Below are 20,927 nucleotides of genomic sequence, written 5' to 3'. Positions count from 1 at the left end.
GGGGTTGCAATTTATTATTCCAATGCAAACAGATTATTCTGCACAACAGTGACTGTAGCTTTATAAGTAGCAATTCCATTGGTTACAGTAACAGCATGAACTTTACAAAAATCATGTGATCAAAGGTCATGCAGTTTCGAGGAAATCGTCTTATGGTCGCTGCAGTTGCTTCTCTCCAGCTGCACTATGCAGCTATCACCTGCATTGTGGGAGGCACTATTTGTCTACCAATCATTTGGGTGTTTTGTTTGCCCCAAGTAAACGTGGCCAAATACCTGACTGAAACAGCAACCAACTTTGTGCAATTCTAAAGCTACAGGGGATACAAATGAAAAGTGATATTTGAGACCCCACTCTAACCAATGAATTGTACACACATGTTTCCAGTTGTGAGTGTGTGATATGGGGATATAGAAACGTTTAGACAACAGACAAACTATTATAAACAATAGCAGCTATGTTGACGCTGCCATGTCGATCTGAGCCTTGCTGTTGCAAAACCATTAAAGTGTCAGACTTGTGGCTGTTACAGATGCCCCTCCCCCGACGTCACTCTACAGTCGTCTTCGTTAGGCTTACGGCTCGAACACACATTCTATCCCTATGCTGACCTCTGACAGCTGCCTCTCCCTGCACAAACACGGAAGCAGCATGGCGTCAGACAGCAACAGCTCCGAGAGCCAACGAATTGCACAGCAAAGATTGAGGATAATTGCCGGGCATTTACAGAAACATAAGGACGACGACTCGGGAACTATCGCAACTGAATGCAAAGCTGAAGCGAATAAAGGAACGGTGCCGAGAAAGAGGTAGGACTTGGCGGTGGTGATGCGATAGCAGTGGATGGAGGATGGCTACGCTGAAATGCTAGCTGGTAGCTAAAAGTGATTGTCATACAGTATGAAACAGCTGTCATGCATTTCCTTGTTATTAAAACACAGTATTGGTGTCTTTTACAAACGGAGAGGACCTCCTCGGCATATGATTATTCATACATTTCCGATTTCATTTAACGAAGGAAATTAGCCAGTTCTATGTGCGCCAACGTTAATGGTCCTCAAACAAAGTGTTCATTCATCGAAGAAGTGGGTGCGGCGGGACTGTATTCTATCCAACTCTTTTTAATTGTTGTTGTTGTAGGCTGCTTAGAATGTGTTATAGGAATGTTTGATATTGAGTTGAGGTCAATCCTACATCATTTCCTGTACCATTTTGTCATAAACTTGCCAACGTTATGTGAGCACCGCTAGCCACTCGCAGTGACAGTGGGCAGCTGGAGTTTATGTAAAACTACAAGATCAGCTTGCCAACATTTCAAACTATTTCAAGGTAGCCTATTCCATTTCACATCTATATTGTTAACTATAGCTTAATAGGCTACTGGCATTGTTTTGATACTGACACTATTCTGAACAACTAGGGAAATCTCAGCTCTGTTTGACTGACATGACCAGAATTAGACGCTATATTCTTGAGCAGAAAACAAGTGGTCATTACGATGGTGAAAGTTATATATGTAATCTTATAATCTATTTTTATCTAGAGGTTGTTTTTACAGATTTAGTTGGGATTTAGGTGTGGGACACCCTCTCCCAGTCAACACAATTGACAGAAGTCAGGATAAAGTTCACCAGTAAAACTTTCTGCCTAAAACTTGGATCTGATTGGCCAAGACCTGTGGTGGTCTGACTCTCAATTCCTTTTGAGGCGAGTGGGCTGTTCAGCTTTCACAATCGTGCTGTAGTGACATCTAGTGTCAGATATGTTTAAGCGACAAGGATGACGAGAGGACACTTTCATATTTATACAGAACAAAAATATAAACTTAACATGTAAAGTGTTGGTCCCATTTTTCATGAGCTGAAATAAAACATCTCAGAAATGTTCCATATGCACAAAAACCTTATTTCTCTCAAATTCTTTGAACAAATTTGTTAGTGAGCATTTCTAATTTGCCAAGGGTGCTGAGGAGTATTTATGTCTGTAATAAAGCCCTTTTGATGGAAAAAAAACTAATTCTGATTGGCTGGACCTGACTCCACAGTGGGTGGTCCTGTGGCTGCACCCCTTCCCAGTCATGTGAAATCCATAGATTAGGGCCTAATGAATTTATTTCAATTGACTGATTTCCTTATATGAACTGTAACTCAGTCAAATCTTTGAAATTGTTGTATGTTGCGTTTAACATTTTTGATTTTCCGGTTTGGTGGAATCTCTCTCTCTATTACCCAATGGATGGTAATTTTAGTGCTGGTTCATGGACACTATTGTTTGAGCTATGACAATAAATAAGACATAAGCTATGCCTATTTCCCTCGTTTGAGTGCCCCCCTTCCACCATTATCCAAATTAGAAATAATTTTGTGGACCACTTGCATTATTATCAGTACACATAAATGTAACCTAGATGAATTTGCCTACATTTTCTGGAATTGAACTTGGGTTGTTCCATGTCATTTCAGCAAGCAATGACACCCACCATCTCAGATTGTTTTGAAATGGTTTCTGCAGTTAGAAACATATAAAGATAAGCATTCCTGTAACATTATTATGTTGAAATATAATTTGACCTCTGGTAAATTTAAGCTAGATGGCCCTTTTTTAATTTATAGGATTCAGACAATATTCAATAAATATAACCGTATACGGCCATATCGTAGGAATGGCGTGGGAGGGGATCTATGCTGTTTTACAGGCTCCTAACCAATTGTTCTATTTTGTGTTTTTTTTCCACTTTGTTTAACTTATTTTGCACATAATGTTGATACTACTCTCTCTTATGACCGAAAAGAGCTTCTATCAGAACAGCGGTTACTTACCTTGAACTGGACGAAGACTTTTTTTTAATGAGGCTGACTCAAAGGATATAATGTTGCTCCCAGACAAGGCCCAAATCCCCATCATTCACATAAAGAAAAGGAGATCAAGGTGCCTTGTTTGAATTTGTTGGCAAGTGGGTAACCTGCCTCTACCATCCATTCTATTAGCCAACGTGCAATCATTGGAGAATAAACTGGATGAGCTCAGTTCGAGACAATCCTGCCAATGACACGGATTATCTACAGTTGGCTGGGTTTTCTGTGCATCGACAGAACAGCTACATCCGGTAAGACGAAGGGTGGGGGTGTGTTTATTTGTCAATAATAGCTGGTGCGTGATGTCTAATATTAAGGTAGTCTTGAGCTATTGCTTGCCTGAGGTAGAGTCGCTCATGATAAGCTGCAGACTACACTATCTACCAATAGAGATCTCATCTATATTTTTTTGTAGCCGTCTATTTACCACTACAAACCGACGCTGGCACTAAGACCGCACTCAACAAGCTGTATAAGGCCGTAAGTAAACAAGAAAATACTAATCTAGAAATTCCCTAGTGGCCAGGGAATTTAATTCAGGCAAATTTAAATAAGTTTTTCCTCATTTCTACCAGAATGTCACGCACAATCAGAGGGAAAAGAATGCTAGACTACCTTTGCTCCACACACAGAGACGTGTAGAAAGCTCTCCCTCGCCCTCCATTTGGAAAATCTTGATGATAACTCTCACCTCCTGATTACAAGCAGGAAGTACAACTGACTCGCTCAATATAGAAGTGGTCAAATGACGTAGATGCTACACTACAGGACTGTTTTGCTAGCACAGACTAGGTTCCGGGATTCATACAAATGGCATTGAGGAGTATACCACCTCAGTCACCTGCTTCATTAAGTGCATTGATGACATCGTCCCCACAGTGACTGCACATACATATCCCAACTAGAAGCCATGGATTACTGGTGACATCCACACTGAGCTAAAGGCTAGAGCTGCCACTTTCAAGGAGCGGGACACTAACCCGGACACTTATAAGAAATACCGCTATGCCCTCAGACGAACCATCAAACAGGCAAAGTGTCAATACAGGACTAAGGTTGAATCCTACTACACCGGCTCTGGCGCTCGTCTGATGTGGCAGGACTTGCAAAGAGAAAACCAGCTGTGAGCTGCTCAGTGATCACGCTCTCCATAGCCGATGTGAGCAAGACCTTTAAACAGGTCATCATTCACAAAGTCCCGGGGCCAGATGGATTACCAGGACGTATACTCGGAGCATGCGCGGACCAACTGGCAAGTGGGGTCCTTCTGTAGCTCAGTTGGTAGAGCATGGCGCTTGTAACGCCAGGGTAGTGGGTTCATTTCCCAGGACCACCCATACGTAGAATGTATGCACACATGACTGTAAGTCGCTTTGGATAAAAGCGTCTGCTAAATGGCATATATTATTATTATTATATTAAGTATAATTTTCGGGTTTGTAATACCTACATGTTTCAAGCAGACCACCATAGGCCCTGTGACAAGAAAACAAAGGTAACCTGCCTAAATGACTACCACCCCATAGCACCCATGTCTGTAGCCATGAAGTGCTTTGAAAGTCTGGTCATGGCTCACAACACTATCATCCCGGAAACCGTAGACCCACTCCAATTCACATACCGCCCCAACAGATCCACAGATGGTACAATCGTAATCGCACTCCACATTGTCCTTTCCCACCTGGACAAAAGGAACACCTATGTGAGAATGCTGTTCATTCACTACAGCTCAGCGTTCAACACCATAGTGCCCACAAAGCTCATCACTAAATTAAAGAGCATGGGACTAAACACCTCCCTCTGCTACTGGATCATGGGCCACCCCCAGGTGGTAAGCGTAGGCAACAATACATCTGCCACACTGATCCTCAACACGGGGGCCCCTCAGGGGTGTGGGCTTAGTCCCCTCCTGTACTTCCTGTTCATCCACGACTGCGTGGCCAAGCACGGCTCCAACACCATTATCAAGTTTGCTGATGACACAACAGTGGTAGGTATAATCACCGACAGCGATGAAACCGCCTATAGGGAGGAGGTCAGAGACCTGGCAGTGTGGTGCCAGGATAACAACCTCTCCCTCAACGTGAGCAAGACAAAGGTGATCATGGATGACAGGAAAAGGAGGGCTGAACACGCTCCCATTCACATCAACGGGGCTGTAGTGGAGCTGGTTGAGAGTTTCAAGTTCATTGGTGTCCACATCACCAACAAACTCATGGTCCAAACACACCAAGAAAGTCGTGAAGAGGGCACGACAATGCCTTTTCCCCCTCAGGAGACTGAGAAGATTTGGCATGGGTCCACAGATCTTTAAAAAGTTCTACAGCTGCACCGTCGAGAGCATCCTGCCCGGTTGCATCACCGTCTGGTATGGCAATTGCTCGGCATCCGACCTTAAGGCGCTACAGAGGGTAGTGCGTACAGCCCAGTACATCACTTGGGCCAAGCTTCCTGCCATTCAGGACCTATATACTAGGTGGTGTCAGAGGAGGGCCCAAAAAAGTGTTAGACTCCAGTCACCCAAGTCACTGTTCTCTCTGCTACTGCACGGCAAGCGGTACCAGAGTGCCAAGTCTAGGTACAAAAAGCTCATTATCTGCTTCTACCACCTGTATATTGCCTCATTACTGTTATTTTATTGTTACTTTATTTAAAAAAAATAATAATTGTATGAAAATATTTGATTAAATTAGCGAAACTGAGAATTTAACAAATAGCTGAAACAGCACCACCTTGTGGTCATAACCTGGTAATATCAACCAAACAACTTAAATAAAGAAAAAAATTCAGAACAGGGCTAAATAACCATCACCAAATTCACTGAGAATCCATTACATGGTGTAAAGAAACAATGCTCCTAGCTGTAGCTTCATAGCACTTGTCAGACATAGAGAACTGATACTGTATACTGGCCTTTGGGGTGGGCTTGGTTTGTGTGGTCCGTGGGTGTCTTTTGACTTCACGTCTTAATCATTGTTAAGAGGTTTGGTCCAAACTGGATATTGGTTACTATATTTATAGAACTTTATATGAATCCTATAAATTGAAATCGCCAATTTGGGAGCAATCAATTAGCGTAATTTCTTTTGAGTTCAAAAAGTTTTTCAACAAAACAATGTTGCAGGAATGCAATCTGAGATGCTGGGTGTCATTCCTCTTTCCTGTGCTTTTTGAGGTGGAACGACCCACTTTTCACTGGAGTGTAGGAATGTTGTACACTTCAAAGCTGGGCTACTGGTTTTTCTACTGCTGGAATGTCATTCTGGAGTTTACTTTCAACCTATACCTTTTGGGCACGTTGTTTCAAAAGGCGTTTTTAAGGCCAGTCCTTTTAATAACAGTCAGACCTTTTTGTCTCTTTCTGTTGGAATAACTTGAGTGCAGACACAAAATGAGGCTACCAATTTAATAAGGTGTTGAACTAGCCTAATGTTTCTGGTGATCAGCATTTTCTTATGCTGTGTGTAATATTTATTACAGTACTTTCAAAAGATTCCCCCAGCTCTCTTAGGATTAATGTTAGCTAAGGGACAGAGACCAGACCACTGTTGCTTCCATTTAATTGCACAATAAATTCATTAACCTCTGGACAGCCGTATTCGGCTGCTTGTTGATGCGTGGAGTTGTGTCATCGTCCAGTGTGATGACAGGAGATCACACAGACTGGTATGGAGAGTATGTCTGTCTCATTTCTCAGGCTCCTCATAATTTACACTGCCTGGCTGTTTTGGCAGGCATTCATCATGGTTTTACTCCACTACGTTAGCATCCCATCACGTGTACCAATGTGATTCATGGGTCCCTTCTAGGAGTTGTGGGCCTATTTCATCTGTCTGCTGGGGAAATCTTGAATCATGTCGTATTATAACTCGGTGATTTCTGAAAAGGATTCCCTTAGGATGAGCATAGTGATTTAACACCGACGAAGAAGCACATTACTGAACTGTGAGAGCTCAATTTTGTAGTAGATATTGAGATACAATTCCCCGGTGCTCAACCCTGTTTCTTGTGTCCTCTTCCATGATTATCATTAGGCCTATGACGACGATGTTCCTTCATTGGAAAATAATTTTAGGAGAATATCCGGTTGTCGGACATACCTTTGGTAATGCCCTTCTATGATATGCATCATGATGCTTCTCCGTGGAGTGTTCTTGTTGAAGGGAATGTACTTAACGACCTGAGATCTAAGCCACACCCTGTCTGATTGCTGTTGATGATAGTGTTTGAGATGAATAGCTTTTCTTCCCCAAAGTTACTTTGCCACCGGCTTTTCACGGTTACCCCTATATGCATTTAGTAGTGGCGCACCACTGCTGCTAAATTGTGGCCGTCGCCCACCCACCGCTGCTGATAAAACACATCCTAGGGGGAACCACTGCCTGCGGTTGGCTGTGTGCAGTACACATAGGAAGGTCATCTGTCAGGGGTTACGCCTCTAGGTGCGACTGCAGCCGCCCATACTGCAAGTGTGGTTACTGATAGCCATGTGGAAAGCCCATTGAATAACTGATAGCAAAATGAGGGAACTAGGACATTTCCCCATTGCAACAGTTTGATAAGTGGCAAATAAACCACTTTTTAAACTACTACTGTTTGCAACAGGATGTCACGTATGGACAGTCTGACATTTTCATGAGGTGCAAGGCCAAGGCCTTCTAAAAGTGCTTCTGTGTATTGTCTTCCTGCCTTGAGATTTTTGTCCTGTGTCCTCCTTTGACCTCAGACAGCATTAGTACAGTATTAGCTGCTGCTACAATAACAATGACACTGACTTCAACTGTTTGTTTCCCAAGGCAGGAGATTATGAAGTGGAATGGCTGGGGGTACAGTGACTCCAAATTCCTCTTCAATAAGAAGGGTCAAGCAGAATTCACAGGCAAAAGGTACAGTATACTGTCCCCAACATTTGCAACCAATTTTTTTTATTCTCATGAAGAACATGATATGTATTATGATCTGTAAATATGAATGTATCCATTATTCAGTGATGGAATTCTCAATCTGGAATGTACACATTCTCAATCTGGATTGTACACAGTCTCAATCTGGATTGTACACAGTCTCAATCTGGAATCTGGATTGTACACAGTCTCAATCTGGATTGTACACAGTCTCAATCTGGATTGTACACAGTCTCAATCTGGATTGTACACAGTCTCAATCTGGATTGTACACAGTCTCAATCTGGATTGTACACAGTCTCAATCTGGATTGTACACAGTCTCAATCTGGATTGTACACAGTCTCAATCTGGATTGAACACATTCTCAATCTGGATTGCACTCTCCACTCCACTACATAAAGTTGAAGTCGGAAGTTTACATACATTTAGGATGGAGTCATTTAAAACTGGTTTTTCAACCACTCCACAAATGTATTGTTAACAAACTATAGTTTTGGCAAGTCGGTTAGGACATCTACCTTGCATGACAAAAGTAATTTTCCCAACAATTGTTTACAGACAGATTATTTCACTGTATCACAATTCCAGTGGGTCAGAAGTTTACATACACTAAGTTGACTGTGCCTTTTAAACAGCTTGGAAAATTCCAGAAAATGATGTCATGGCTTTAGAAGCTTCAGATAGGCTCATTGACATCATTTGAGTCAATTGGAGGTGTACCTGTGGATGTATTTCAAGGGCTACCTTCAAACTCAGTGCCTCTTTGCTTGACATCATGGGAAAATCAACAGAAATCAGCCAAGACCTCAGAAAAACAATTGACGACCTCCACAAGTCTGGTTCATCCTTGGGAACAATTTCCAAATGCTTGAAGGTACCACGTTCATCTGTACAAACAATAGTACGCAAGTATAAACACCATGGGACCACGCAGCCGTCACACTGCTCAGGAAGGAGACTCATTCTGTCTCTTAGAGATTAATGTATTTTGGTGCGAGAAGTGCAAGTCAATCCCAGAACAACAGCAAAGGACCTTGTGAAGATGCTGGAGGAAACAGGAACGAAAGTATCTATATCCACAGTAAAACAAATCCTATATTGATATAACCTGAGAGGCCGCTCAGCAAGGAAGAAGCCACTGCTCCAGCAAAGACTACGGTCTGCAACTGCACATGGGGACAAAGCTCATACTTTTTGGAGAAATATCCTCTGGCGTGATGAAACAAAAATATAACTGTTTTGCCATAATGACCATCGTTATGTTTGGAGCCAAAAGGGGGAGGCTTGCAAGCTGAAGAACACTATCGCAACCGTGAAGCACGGGGGTGGCAGCATCATGTTGTGGGGGTGCTTTGCTGCAGGAGGGACTGGTGCACTTCACAAAATGGATGGCATCATGTGGATGGAACATTATGTGGATATATTGAAGCAACATCTCAAGACATCAGTCAGGAAGTTAAAGCTTGGAGCAATGGGTCTTCCAAATGGGCAATGACCCCAAGCATACTTCCAAAGTTGTGGCAAAATGGCTTAAGGACGACAAAGTCAAGGTATTGGAGTGACCATCACAAAGCCCTGACCTCAATCCCATAGAAAATTTGTGGGCAGAACTGAAAAAGCGTGTGCGAGCAAGGAGGCCTACAAACCTGACTCCGTTACACCAGTTCTGCCAGGAGGAATGGGCCAAAGTTCACCCAACTGATTGTGGGAAGCTTGTGGAAGGCTACCCAAAATGTTTGACCCAACTTAAACAATTTAAAGGCAATGCTACCAAATACTAATTGAGTGTATGTAAACTTCTGACCCACTGGGAATGTGATGAAAGAAATAAAAGCTGAAATAAATAAATCTCTCTACTGTTATTCTGACATTTCACATTCTTATAATAAAGTGGTGATCCTAACTGGCCTAAGACAGGGAATTTGTACTAGGATTAAATATCAGAAATTGTGAAAAACTGAGTTTAAATGCATTTGACTAAGGTGTATGTAAACTTCCCGACTTCAACTGTAAAACCTTCCCCTCCTTGGGTCGTCACTAGTTACCACAGCCACAAAGTCCTAAACTCAGCCTATTTCTACAATTTCTCTTTTGAAAATGTGATTTTTAACCCTAACAATAACCACACTGTTAACCTTATGCCTAACCTTAAATTAAGACCCAAAAGCACATTTGTGTGGTCATGAATTTTTACGATATAGACCAGTTTGATATTGTGGCTGTGCTATCTAGTGGAAACCTCCTCGAGATCCTAATTTAGAGTGGGGTGCTAGTGCCATCTAGTGGCTCGTATCTGTATCCTGCATATCTTGCCTCAATTCAGTCCCAGACATAAGAGGTCAATTAGTGTGATTATCGGTGATTTGAAATTCCCCGTTGGAAACACGGATCATAGCCTTGAATGGAATGTTTGTACTTCTTCCCATTGACCATAGATTGGCTAACTGGGCTTTTTAGTTCTGTGTCTGCCAACAGTTCTGATGGTTGAATGTGTGCAATATAACATTTGAAGAAATATGCCGAGTGCTGTCGGAAATGATTATGTAGAGAAGCCTTTTATCTCCACTCTGCCTCTAGTGACTGAGGATGTGTTCAGTTCACACCGGCAGCAAAATGGATCGTTGTTTTACACCTTTTTATCTATCGCATTATAAAAGCAGAGATGGGCCTTAGTGTTTTGTACTTGTGATGTATAGTTTGAAGAACAAAGCCTTGCCTGTCAGACTCAAATCAAAGGGGTCTTGTAGACTGCATGCTGTACTCTGCTGTGCTGTATGTTAAGCTGTGTTTGCGTAAGGGGGGATTATACAGGATGCTGTGCAGGAAATGGTTCCTCTGTTATTCTAGGTTCTAAATTGTATCAACCACCTCTTTCCATTCTGTGCCTTCTCTTTTGAATTATTTCTGGGTGCTACATATGCGTGGCTGGGTGGAAGGAATGAAAGTCAGAGATTTCTCCTCTCCTCCTGAGAGAATTGTCCTCTGTGACAGGCTTTTTCATTAAGGAGTGTGTGTTCATGGTCTGCTGGACAAAGGCAGACTACAGTCCCCTGATGTGCTGGCCTCTGCTGTGCCAGCGGTTCAAGTCCACAGAGGCTGGCGTGACGGGGACGGCACGGACAGCGCTGTCATTGGTCTCGCCTAATATCTTCATTCAGCTCCGACCACTACACACTGGCGTCACATCAATGACAGTCGGACAGGGTTTTCTGTGTATATTTCACCAGTTCCCAGCATAACACCTAGGTCTGAGGGATTATGTTTACAGATTGGGTCAGAGGTCAATTGTGAGGGAACTTTCCTTCTAAACCTGTGTGTTTCTGTTCATTGCAGGTATAGGCTAAGCGGGATGGTCCTGCCCAGTTTGCAGGACTGGTTTGAAAACACCTTTGGCGCCAGTGTGAACCATAAAAGCCCCGCGACAGTGAGTGACAATGTTTTCAACCCTCGTCACCTATTGAATTCCAATGACCGCAGCAGTCCGTTAATGGCTCCTCCTCCCATGTCTTTGTCCCAGCCCGCCCTGAATGCCAGCGCTGTTCCACCGGCCAGTCTGAACGAGGCGTTCAATGAGGACCTGAAGGCCACGGGCATCCCCTTCTCCCATGAGGCTGAGGACAGGGTGTTCCGTGCCCACGGTGAGGCATGCTGGGAAGGCTGTGGTCTTCCAGGGCGATGGGTGTAGTCTGGAGGGGTCTCGCACAGACACTGAATGTTGTGATCATGATCATGATTTTTGTTTTTACGTAGGACATAAGCAGCCTGAATCAGAGGAAGCCGTCAATATCACACTAATTATACTGATCATACAACCATAATTGTTCTTTTTCGTAGTATACTAAGTATATAACATTTTTCTCTCTCTTATGTTAACAGGTCATTGCTTACATGAAATCTTTGCTCTCAGAGAAGGGAAGAAATTTGAGCGGGTTCCGGACATGGTGGTGTGGCCCAGTGAGTTTTTGCGACACTACTATTGTAAACGGTCCTTGTTTAGATTTTTTTTCTTTTTTTTTTCTTCTCCCACATTGCTTCTTTCCATCCTGGCTTAGATGATTTAAAGGGTTAATCTCTGCAGAGGTGTAGGGATATTAATATGTATGAGCGGAGGCTTAATAAGAAGTGTCAGGGGGAGGGCGTTTGATATCCAATACACCACGGCCGGGCCCAGCACAGTACCCCCATGAATTACGCCACTGAGATTGGTTCACTGCAGGTATGGCCGGCACTATTTTTATAATGTAAATGAGTGTTGACTTATGGCTGGAACTTGATTAGCCGGCTCCCAAATGGCCAGCAAATCACAAAGCTCCTGTAGCAGCATTCAAATTGGAACATCCCCTGAATTTTAAACTCTCCAAATCCACACAAAATTGCACTCCCCTCTAGTCGCAGTGATGTAAAACATCAATGCCAGTGTAGTTACTTTAGTATGGTTGTATATTTAAGTGGAACGTTGTTAGTCTTGTGAACTCTTATTCTCACACCGAAGCCCTTTGTTTAATTGGACGGCAGAGTGTGTCGGAACGGAGACATTTCTCATTGGCCTAGCGAGGGAGGGCCCAGTGAAGCTGATCCATGTAGGTGGATTTTTCTGCTCTGTCTCCTCACCCTCAGTCACTCAGCCAGGGGACCAGTGTGAATGGATGTGGGATTGGCCAGAGCACCTTGTCCGCATTGATCCCCCACACCCCACCCCAGAGACCCGGGCTTCATGCTCTCTGGCTCCATCTCAGGAATAGCCCCAGCCAAATCAGAGACATCTTTCCCCGGAAGCCCCCCCGTGCCTATCCCTGTCTCTCCCTGTCTATCCCTGTCTCTCCCTGTCTATCCCTGTCTCTCCCTGTCTATCCCTGTCTATCCCTGTCTATCCCTGTCTATCCCTGTCTCTCCCTGTATCTCTGCTCTAATAGCCCAGGGCTTATGTGAATGTTTGCTTTCTGGAGGCTGATGGTTTATGTGGCATTTCTTAGTCCCTTTGCCACATGAGTACTCTTGTTCTCGTCCCCAACACTAATTTATGGCTGTGTGTTATATAATGACATGGGATAAAATGTCCATCCCAAAATTGTTGCGGTGTTCTTTGCCTCCGCAGACTGCCACAACGACGTAGTGAAAATTGTGGAGCTGGCATGCAAGCACAATGTTTGTTTGATACCGTACGGCGGTGAGTCTTTCAAAAAAATGTTTTGTAAACTCTATAGTACAATTAATTCTAATAATATCTGCTTAAAAAAAAAAAAAAAAGCAAATCTCCCAAATGTAACAACTGATTTACGAGCAGATTGATAATGATAACTGTTATGCCATGCCTTCATCATATAAGTCTGCTCCGGGTCCTAGCAGTACTCTCCTGGTCATGCGACCTGGTCCGGGAGAACTGCAGGCCCTAACCCCTCTCCTGTCTTCCTCCAGGAGGGACCAGTGTGACCAGTGCTCTAGAGTGCCCCCCGGAGGAGACTCGCTGCATCGTCTCTCTGGATACTTCACAGATGGTGGGGGAATCAGAGCTGCACACAGACATGTGTCCCATACAGCACTCTGCTCTGCTCGGCATTTTGTCTCAACACGACTTACGCTTTTCCTCATTTTATATGACAGTATAATGTCTTGCATAGTACGATCAGCTGACAATATATATTTGAGTAGGGACAGTAAGCCGGGGTTTCTTTCTTTTGGATGTTAGAAGCTCCTGCTGCTGTGAATGTTGGAGTCTAGAACTAAACTGTAGATGTGCAGACAGGAAAGGTAGCGGTCAGCAGAGGATGCTCCTATATCCACACCAAAGCTCATTCAGACTTCCAGCCGAGACTCACTCTCATTATTGAACTTTGGGAGAATCCTGTGGCAATAATTTGCCAAGCTATCCTCAGAGAAATGACTGTTGGTGAAGGATACCCAATAGGAAACAGCATTTAATAGCAGTACTGTACCACGGCGCTGTTGGACAACTCTCTGCCCAGGTGATATATTGGCAGTCTGGACAGCGCTAGTCCAGCAGCCACTGAGGGGGTGACGTAAATGCTCGTGACCAGTGCGCTGGGTCAAGGGTCACGGGGGGTAGCGGGTCTGAGGGAGGCACATGAAAGGCTGTGTATGACAGCAGCAGACACTTTTACTACCTCTGGAGAATGATTGATGGCTCTGGGAGGGGAGCTCAAGCTGGGTCAGGAGGTTCCTGGAGAGGCTGAAACGAGAGGGGGATATGCTGGACTGAATGTTTTTAAAAGGAGGTTAACCTTTTGGAATCTATCTGACTGATGCTGTGTCCTCCCCATGGCCTAGTCCTCTAGTCATGCCTTCCACATGTGTGCTTCACCTCGCTGTTGGGAATCGCTACTGAAACACCCCCCGCGTCTTCAACAAGCAACAAGAGGTTGGGCGGTTTTTGCCTTTCTCATTGGTAGATGTTGTGGTCACTACAGAATCTGTTTTCTCCTCACAGTCGTTACAAAATGCTGCACACTGACCTGTTTTGGCGTTTAGAAGTAAGACAACTGGAATGTATTTTAAGGCAGTGATTCAATGGGTGAAGGTAGACTTTGGAGGACAGCCATGAGTATTTGCTGTCAATGCAACTGCATTAGAATAAAAAATCCTCTCTCTAACCTGTAGCAGATGTATCGGATACAGAGCCTGCTTTTCATTTGGGCTCAACTCATAAGGCATCGAACCAAGAGCTTGTTTTGTTTGTTCTAGTGGTAGAAGCGAACAAAGCAGTGACATTTTCTGACCTCCTGAGTTTTTGTCTTTGCATCTGCAGAACCGCATTTTGTGGATCGACGAGAAGAATTTAGTCGCCCACGTTGAAGCTGGCATCATCGGTCAGGATCTGGAGAGATTAGTAAGTGGTTTGCCTTCGTCAGAGCTCACGTTTCTAAACCATTTCATACCCAATCATTTCCCATGAAAGGCTCATGTCATTAAGATGGTAAGATGGCCACGAAATCAACTCCCATCCTTTCACCTGTAGGAGACCATGCGTTAGTTGTTTACTGGGAGTACAGGGAGACCATCCCTCTTCACCATGGGTTAGTTGTTTTCTGGGAGTTCAGAGAGACCATCCCTCTTCACCCTGGGTTAGTTGTTTTCTGGGAGTACAGGGAGACCATCCCTCTTCACCCTGGGTTAGTTGTTTTCTGGGAGTACAGGGAGACCATCCCTCTTCACCCTGGGTTAGTTGTTTTCTGGGAGTACAGAGAGACCATGCCTCATCACCCTGGGTTAGTTGTTTACTGGGAGTACAGAGAGACCATGCCTCTTCACCTTAGGTTAGTTGTTTTCTGGGAGTACAGAGAGACCATGCCTCTTCACCTTGGGTTAGTTGTTTTCTGGGAGTACAGAGAGACCATGCCTCTTCACCCTGGGTTAGTTGTTTACTGGGAGTACAGGGAGACCATCCCTCTTCACCCTGGGTTAGTTATTTACTGGGAGTACAGGGAGACCATCCCTCTTCACCCTGGGTTAGTTGTTTACTGGGAGTACAGAGAGACCATGCCTCTTCACCCTGGGTTAGTTGTTTACTGGGAGTACAGGGAGACCATCCCTCTTCACCCTGGGTTAGTTGTTTTCTGGGAGTACAGGGAGACCATCCCTCTTCACCCTGGGTTAGTTGTTTTCTGGGAGTACAGGGAGACCATCCCTCTTCACCCTGGGTTAGTTGTTTTCTGGGAGTACAGGGAGACCATCCCTCTTCACCCTGGGTTAGTTGTTTACTGGGAGTACAGAGAGACCATCCCTCTTCACCCTGGGTTAGTTGTTTACTGGGAGTACAGAGAGACCATCCCTCTTCACCCTGGGTTAGTTGTTTACTGGGAGTACAGAGAGACCATCCCTCTTCACCCTGGGTTAGTTGTTTACTGGGAGTACAGAGAGACCATCCCTCTTCACCCTGGGTTAGTTGTTTTCTGGGAGTACAGGGAGACCATCCCTCTTCACCCTGGGTTTGTTGTTTACTGGGAGTACAGGGAGACCATCCCTCTTCACCCTGGGTTAGTTGTTTTCTGGGAGTACAGGGAGACCATCCCTCTTCACCATGGGTTAGTTGTTTTCTGGGAGTACAGGGAGACCATCCCTCTTCACCATGGGTTAGTTGTTTTCTGGGAGTTCAGAGAGACCATCCCTCTTCACCCTGGGTTTGTTGTTTACTGGGAGTACAGAGAGACCATCCCTCTTCACCCTGGGTTAGTTGTTTTCTGGGAGTACAGGAGACCATCCCTCTTCACCATGGGTTAGTTGTTTTCTGGGAGTTCAGAGAGACCATCCCTCTTCACCCTGGGTTTGTTGTTTACTGGGAGTACAGAGAGACCATCCCTCTTCACCCTGGGTTAGTTGTTTTCTGGGAGTACAGGGAGACCATCCCTCTTCACCCTGGGTTAGTTGTTTACTGGGAGTACAGAGAGACCATCCCTCTTCACCCTGGGTTAGTTGTTTACTGGGAGTACAGAGAGACCATCCCTCTTCACCTTGGGTTAGTTGTTTACTGGGAGTACAGAGAGACCACCCCTCTTCACCCTGGGTTAGTTGTTTACTGGGAGTACAGAGAGACCATGCCTCTTCACCCTGGGTTAGTTGTTTACTGGGAGTACAGAGAGACCATCCCTCTTCACCCTGGGTTAGTTGTTTACTGGGAGTACAGAGAGACCATCCCTCTTCACCCTGGGTTTGTTGTTTACTGGGAGTACAGAGAGACCACCCCTCTTCACCCTGGGTTAGTTGTTTACTGGGAGTACAGAGAGACCACCCCTCTTCACCCTGGGTTAGTTGTTTACTGGGAGTACAGAGAGACCATCCCTCTTCACCCTGGGTTAGTTGTTTACTGGGAGTACAGAGAGACCATCCCTCTTCACCCTGGGTTAGTTGTTTACTGGGAGTACAGAGAGACCATCCCTCTTCACCCTGGGTTAGTTGTTTACTGGGAGTACAGAGAGACCATCCCTCTTCACCCTGGGTTAGTTGTTTACTGGGAGTACAGAGAGACCATCCCTCTTCACCCTGGGTTTGTTGTTTACTGGGAGTACAGAGAGACCACCCCTCTTCACCCTGGGTTAGTTGTTTACTGGGAGTACAGAGAGACCACCCCTCTTCACCCTGGGTTAGTTGTTTACTGGGAGTACAGAGAGACCATCCCTCTTCACCCTGGGTTAGTTGTTTACTGGGAGTACAGAGAGACCATCCCTCTTCACCCTGGGTTAGTTGTTTACTGGGAGTACAGAGAGACCACCCCTCTTCACCCTGGGTTAGTTGTTTACTGGGAGTACAGAGAGACCATCCCTCTTCACCCTGGGTTAGTTGTTTACTGGGAGTACAGAGAGACCACCCCTCTTCACCCTGGGTTAGTTGTTTACTGGGAGTACAGAGAGACCATCCCTCTTCACCCTGGGTTAGTTGTTTACTGGGAGTACAGAGAGACCACCCCTCTTCACCCTGGGTTAGTTGTTTACTGGGAGTACAGAGAGACCACCCCTCTTCACCCTGGGTTAGTTGTTTACTGGGAGTACAGAGAGACCATCCCTCTTCACCCTGGGTTAGTTGTTTACTGGGAGTACAGAGAGACCATCCCTCTTCACCCTGGGTTCGTTGTTTACTGGGAGTACAGAGAGACCATCCCTCTTCACCCTGGGTTAGTTGTTTACTGGGAGTACAGAGAGACCATCCCTCTTCACCCTGGGTTAGTTGTTTACTGGGAGTACAGAGAGACCATCCCTCTTCACCCTGGGTTAGTTGTTTACTGGGAGTACAGAGAGACCATCCCTCTTCACCCTGGGTTAGTTGTTTACTGGGAGTACAGAGAGACCACCCCTCTTCACCATGGGTTAGTTGTTTACTGGGAGTACAGAGAGACCATGCCTCATCACCCTGGGTTAGTTGTTTACTGGGAGTACAGAGAGACCACCCCTCTTCACCCTGGGTTAGTTGTTTACTGGGAGTACAGAGAGACCATCCCTCTTCACCCTGGGTTAGTTGTTTACTGGGAGTACAGAGAGACCATCCCTCTTCACCCTGGGTTAGTTGTTTACTGGGAGTACAGAGAGACCATCCCTCTTCACCCTGGGTTAGTTGTTTACTGGGAGTACAGAGAGACCATCCCTCTTCACCCTGGGTTAGTTGTTTACTGGGAGTACAGAGAGACCATCCCTCTTCACCCTGGGTTAGTTGTTTACTGGGAGTACAGAGAGACCATCCCTCTTCACCCTGGGTTAGTTGTTTACTGGGAGTACAGAGAGACCACCCCTCTTCACCATGGGTTAGTTGTTTACTGGGAGTACAGAGAGACCATCCCTCTTCACCCTGGGTTAGTTGTTTACTGGGAGTACAGAGAGACCATCCCTCTTCACCCTGGGTTAGTTGTTTACTGGGAGTACAGAGAGACCACCCCTCTTCACCCTGGGTTAGTTGTTTACTGGGAGTACAGAGAGACCATCCCTCTTCACCCTGGGTTTGTTGTTTACTGGGAGTACAGAGAGACCACCCCTCTTCACCCTGGGTTAGTTGTTTACTGGGAGTACAGAGAGACCATCCCTCTTCACCCTGGGTTAGTTGTTTACTGGGAGTACAGAGAGACCATCCCTCTTCACCCTGGGTTAGTTGTTTACTGGGAGTACAGAGAGACCATCCCTCTTCACCCTGGGTTAGTTGTTTACTGGGAGTACAGAGAGACCATCCCTCTTCACCCTGGGTTAGTTGTTTACTGGGAGTACAGAGAGACCATCCCTCTTCACCCTGGGTTAGTTGTTTACTGGGAGTACAGAGAGACCACCCCTCTTCACCCTGGGTTAGTTGTTTACTGGGAGTACAGAGAGACCATCCCTCTTCACCCTGGGTTAGTTGTTTACTGGGAGTACAGAGAGACCATCCCTCTTCACCCTGGGTTAGTTGTTTACTGGGAGTACAGAGAGACCATCCCTCTTCACCCTGGGTTTGTTGTTTACTGGGAGTACAGAGAGACCACCCCTCTTCACCCTGGGTTAGTTGTTTACTGGGAGTACAGAGAGACCATCCCTCTTCACCCTGGGTTAGTTGTTTACTGGGAGTACAGAGAGACCACCCCTCTTCACCCTGGGTTAGTTGTTTACTGGGAGTACAGAGAGACCATCCCTCTTCACCCTGGGTTAGTTGTTTACTGGGAGTACAGAGAGACCACCCCTCTTCACCCTGGGTTAGTTGTTTACTGGGAGTACAGAGAGACCATCCCTCTTCACCCTGGGTTAGTTGTTTACTGGGAGTACAGAGAGACCACCCCTCTTCACCCTGGGTTAGTTGTTTACTGGGAGTACAGAGAGACCATCCCTCTTCACCCTGGGTTAGTTGTTTACTGGGAGTACAGAGAGACCATCCCTCTTCACCCTGGGTTAGTTGTTTACTGGGAGTACAGAGAGACCACCCCTCTTCACCCTGGGTTAGTTGTTTACTGGGAGTACAGAGAGACCATCCCTCTTCACCCTGGGTTAGTTGTTTACTGGGAGTACAGAGAGACCATCCCTCTTCACCCTGGGTTAGTTGTTTACTGGGAGTACAGAGAGACCACCCCTCTTCACCCTGGGTTAGTTGTTTACTGGGAGTACAGAGAGACCATCCCTCTTCACCCTGGGTTAGTTGTTTACTGGGAGTACAGAGATACCATCCCTCTTCACCCTGGGTTAGTTGTTTACTGGGAGTACAGAGAGACCATCCCTCTTCACCCTGGGTTAGTTGTTTACTGGGAGTACAGAGAGACCATCCCTCTTCACCCTGGGTTAGTTGTTTACTGGGAGTACAGAGAGACCATCCCTCTTCACCCTGGGTTAGTTGTTTACTGGGAGTACAGAGAGACCATCCCTCTTCACCCTGGGTTAGTTGTTTACTGGGAGTACAGAGAGACCATCCCTCTTCACCCTGGGTTAGTTGTTTACTGGGAGTACAGAGAGACCATCCCTCTTCACCCTGGGTTAGTTGTTTACTGGGAGTACAGAGAGACCATCCCTCTTCACCCTGGGTTAGTTGTTTACTGGGAGTACAGAGAGACCATGCCTCATCACCCTGGGTTAGTTGTTTACTGGGAGTACAGAGAGACCATGCCTCATCACCCTGGGTTAGTTGTTTACTGGGAGTACAGAGAGACCATGCCTCATCACCCTGGGTTAGTTGTTTACTGGGAGTACAGAGAGACCATCCCTCTTCACCCTGGGTTAGTTGTTTACTGGGAGTACAGAGAGACCATCCCTCTTCACCCTGGGTTAGTTGTTTACTGGGAGTACAGAGAGACCATGCTCGGCAGGTCTGAATGGGAGTAGAAGGGGTAACTATGTTCCACAGCAGAGCAGTGAAGTGTAGAGGCTCGGGCGATGAGCAGATGGCACCATGAAGCTAATTCAGGAAAAAAAATGGAGAAGGAGCCAGTGTTTGATGTGGAGGAATGCGTGTGCTGCATCTCAAACAGGCGCCACTTTTGCATATAGAGAGAGGCCATTTTGACTGAGCAGATGGCTCAGTATTGAAAGCTGCCTGTCGGGGAGAGCAGTGCCATAAAACACGGCCTGACTCTCCTCACGTCACCCGGAAGAGAGGAGCCATTAGAGCAGACCAGGGCCATGGCTGCCTGCCGCAGGGGCTCTACAGCTTTATTACCTCAAATATCTTTCATTGTGCTCCTAAATGGCATTCTCCTTTTTTCCCTGAAAGGTCAGCGTAGAGCCTTGTCAGACCAGTGGCCAGCCCACCATCCAAAACTATCTCCTCCACCTTTATTTTGGTCGGTTTATTTTAGACCGTTGTAAAAAAAAAAAAACGTGTGTGATGTCATCAAGCCAAGAATTTTGATCACAAAAGCCCCATAACGATCCCACGATTTGAATCCAACAATGGAAGAGGAGTTTTGTTTGTCTCATGCCGTTTTGGTTTCATACCAAATTCTTGTGCTTTTAGTGGTTGAGTTCTTTTAACCACCTACAGTGTGTGCTCCTATGAATACGAATGAGTGTACTTCTCTGTTGTGTGTGTGTCCTCCGCAGCTCAACGAGAGCGGCTACTGCACGGGGCATGAGCCCGACTCCATGGAGTTCAGTTCCCTAGGAGGCTGGGTGGCCACGAGGGCATCGGGCATGAAGAAGAACGTATACGGCAACATCGAGGACCTGGTACGTGTCCGCCCTCTTCTCTCTGACGAGCTCTGATCCTACTAGGAGACT

The 20,927-nt window shown here is 45.7% G+C and overlaps 1 protein-coding gene across 2 annotated transcripts in view; it reads left to right on the top strand.

The window, feature by feature from the left end:
* The first annotated feature begins 545 nt into the window (after positions 1 to 545).
* The window catches only part of agps (alkylglycerone phosphate synthase), a 52,186-nt gene continuing 31,804 nt past the window's right edge, over positions 546 to 20,927 (top strand). Inside the window, exons 1-9 of one of the 2 annotated variants that reach the window (XM_052493782.1) lie at positions 546 to 809; positions 7,652 to 7,741; positions 11,095 to 11,185; positions 11,279 to 11,399; positions 11,638 to 11,715; positions 12,857 to 12,928; positions 13,177 to 13,256; positions 14,525 to 14,605; positions 20,751 to 20,876. In XM_052493782.1, coding sequence (XP_052349742.1) covers positions 604 to 809; positions 7,652 to 7,741; positions 11,095 to 11,185; positions 11,279 to 11,399; positions 11,638 to 11,715; positions 12,857 to 12,928; positions 13,177 to 13,256; positions 14,525 to 14,605; positions 20,751 to 20,876 — 945 coding nt within the window. In that variant the 5' untranslated portion in view covers positions 546 to 603. The remainder of the gene's footprint in view (positions 810 to 7,651; positions 7,742 to 11,094; positions 11,186 to 11,278; positions 11,400 to 11,637; positions 11,716 to 12,856; positions 12,929 to 13,176; positions 13,257 to 14,524; positions 14,606 to 20,750; positions 20,877 to 20,927) is intronic. The other variant, XM_052493781.1, reaches the window with a different exon arrangement.

Source organism: Oncorhynchus keta, chromosome 34 (assembly GCF_023373465.1).
Source record: "Oncorhynchus keta strain PuntledgeMale-10-30-2019 chromosome 34, Oket_V2, whole genome shotgun sequence".
Classification (NCBI taxonomy): Eukaryota; Metazoa; Chordata; class Actinopteri; order Salmoniformes; family Salmonidae; genus Oncorhynchus; species Oncorhynchus keta.
Note: the sequence above shows the minus strand (reverse complement) of the source record. Positions and strands in the feature narration are given on the sequence as shown.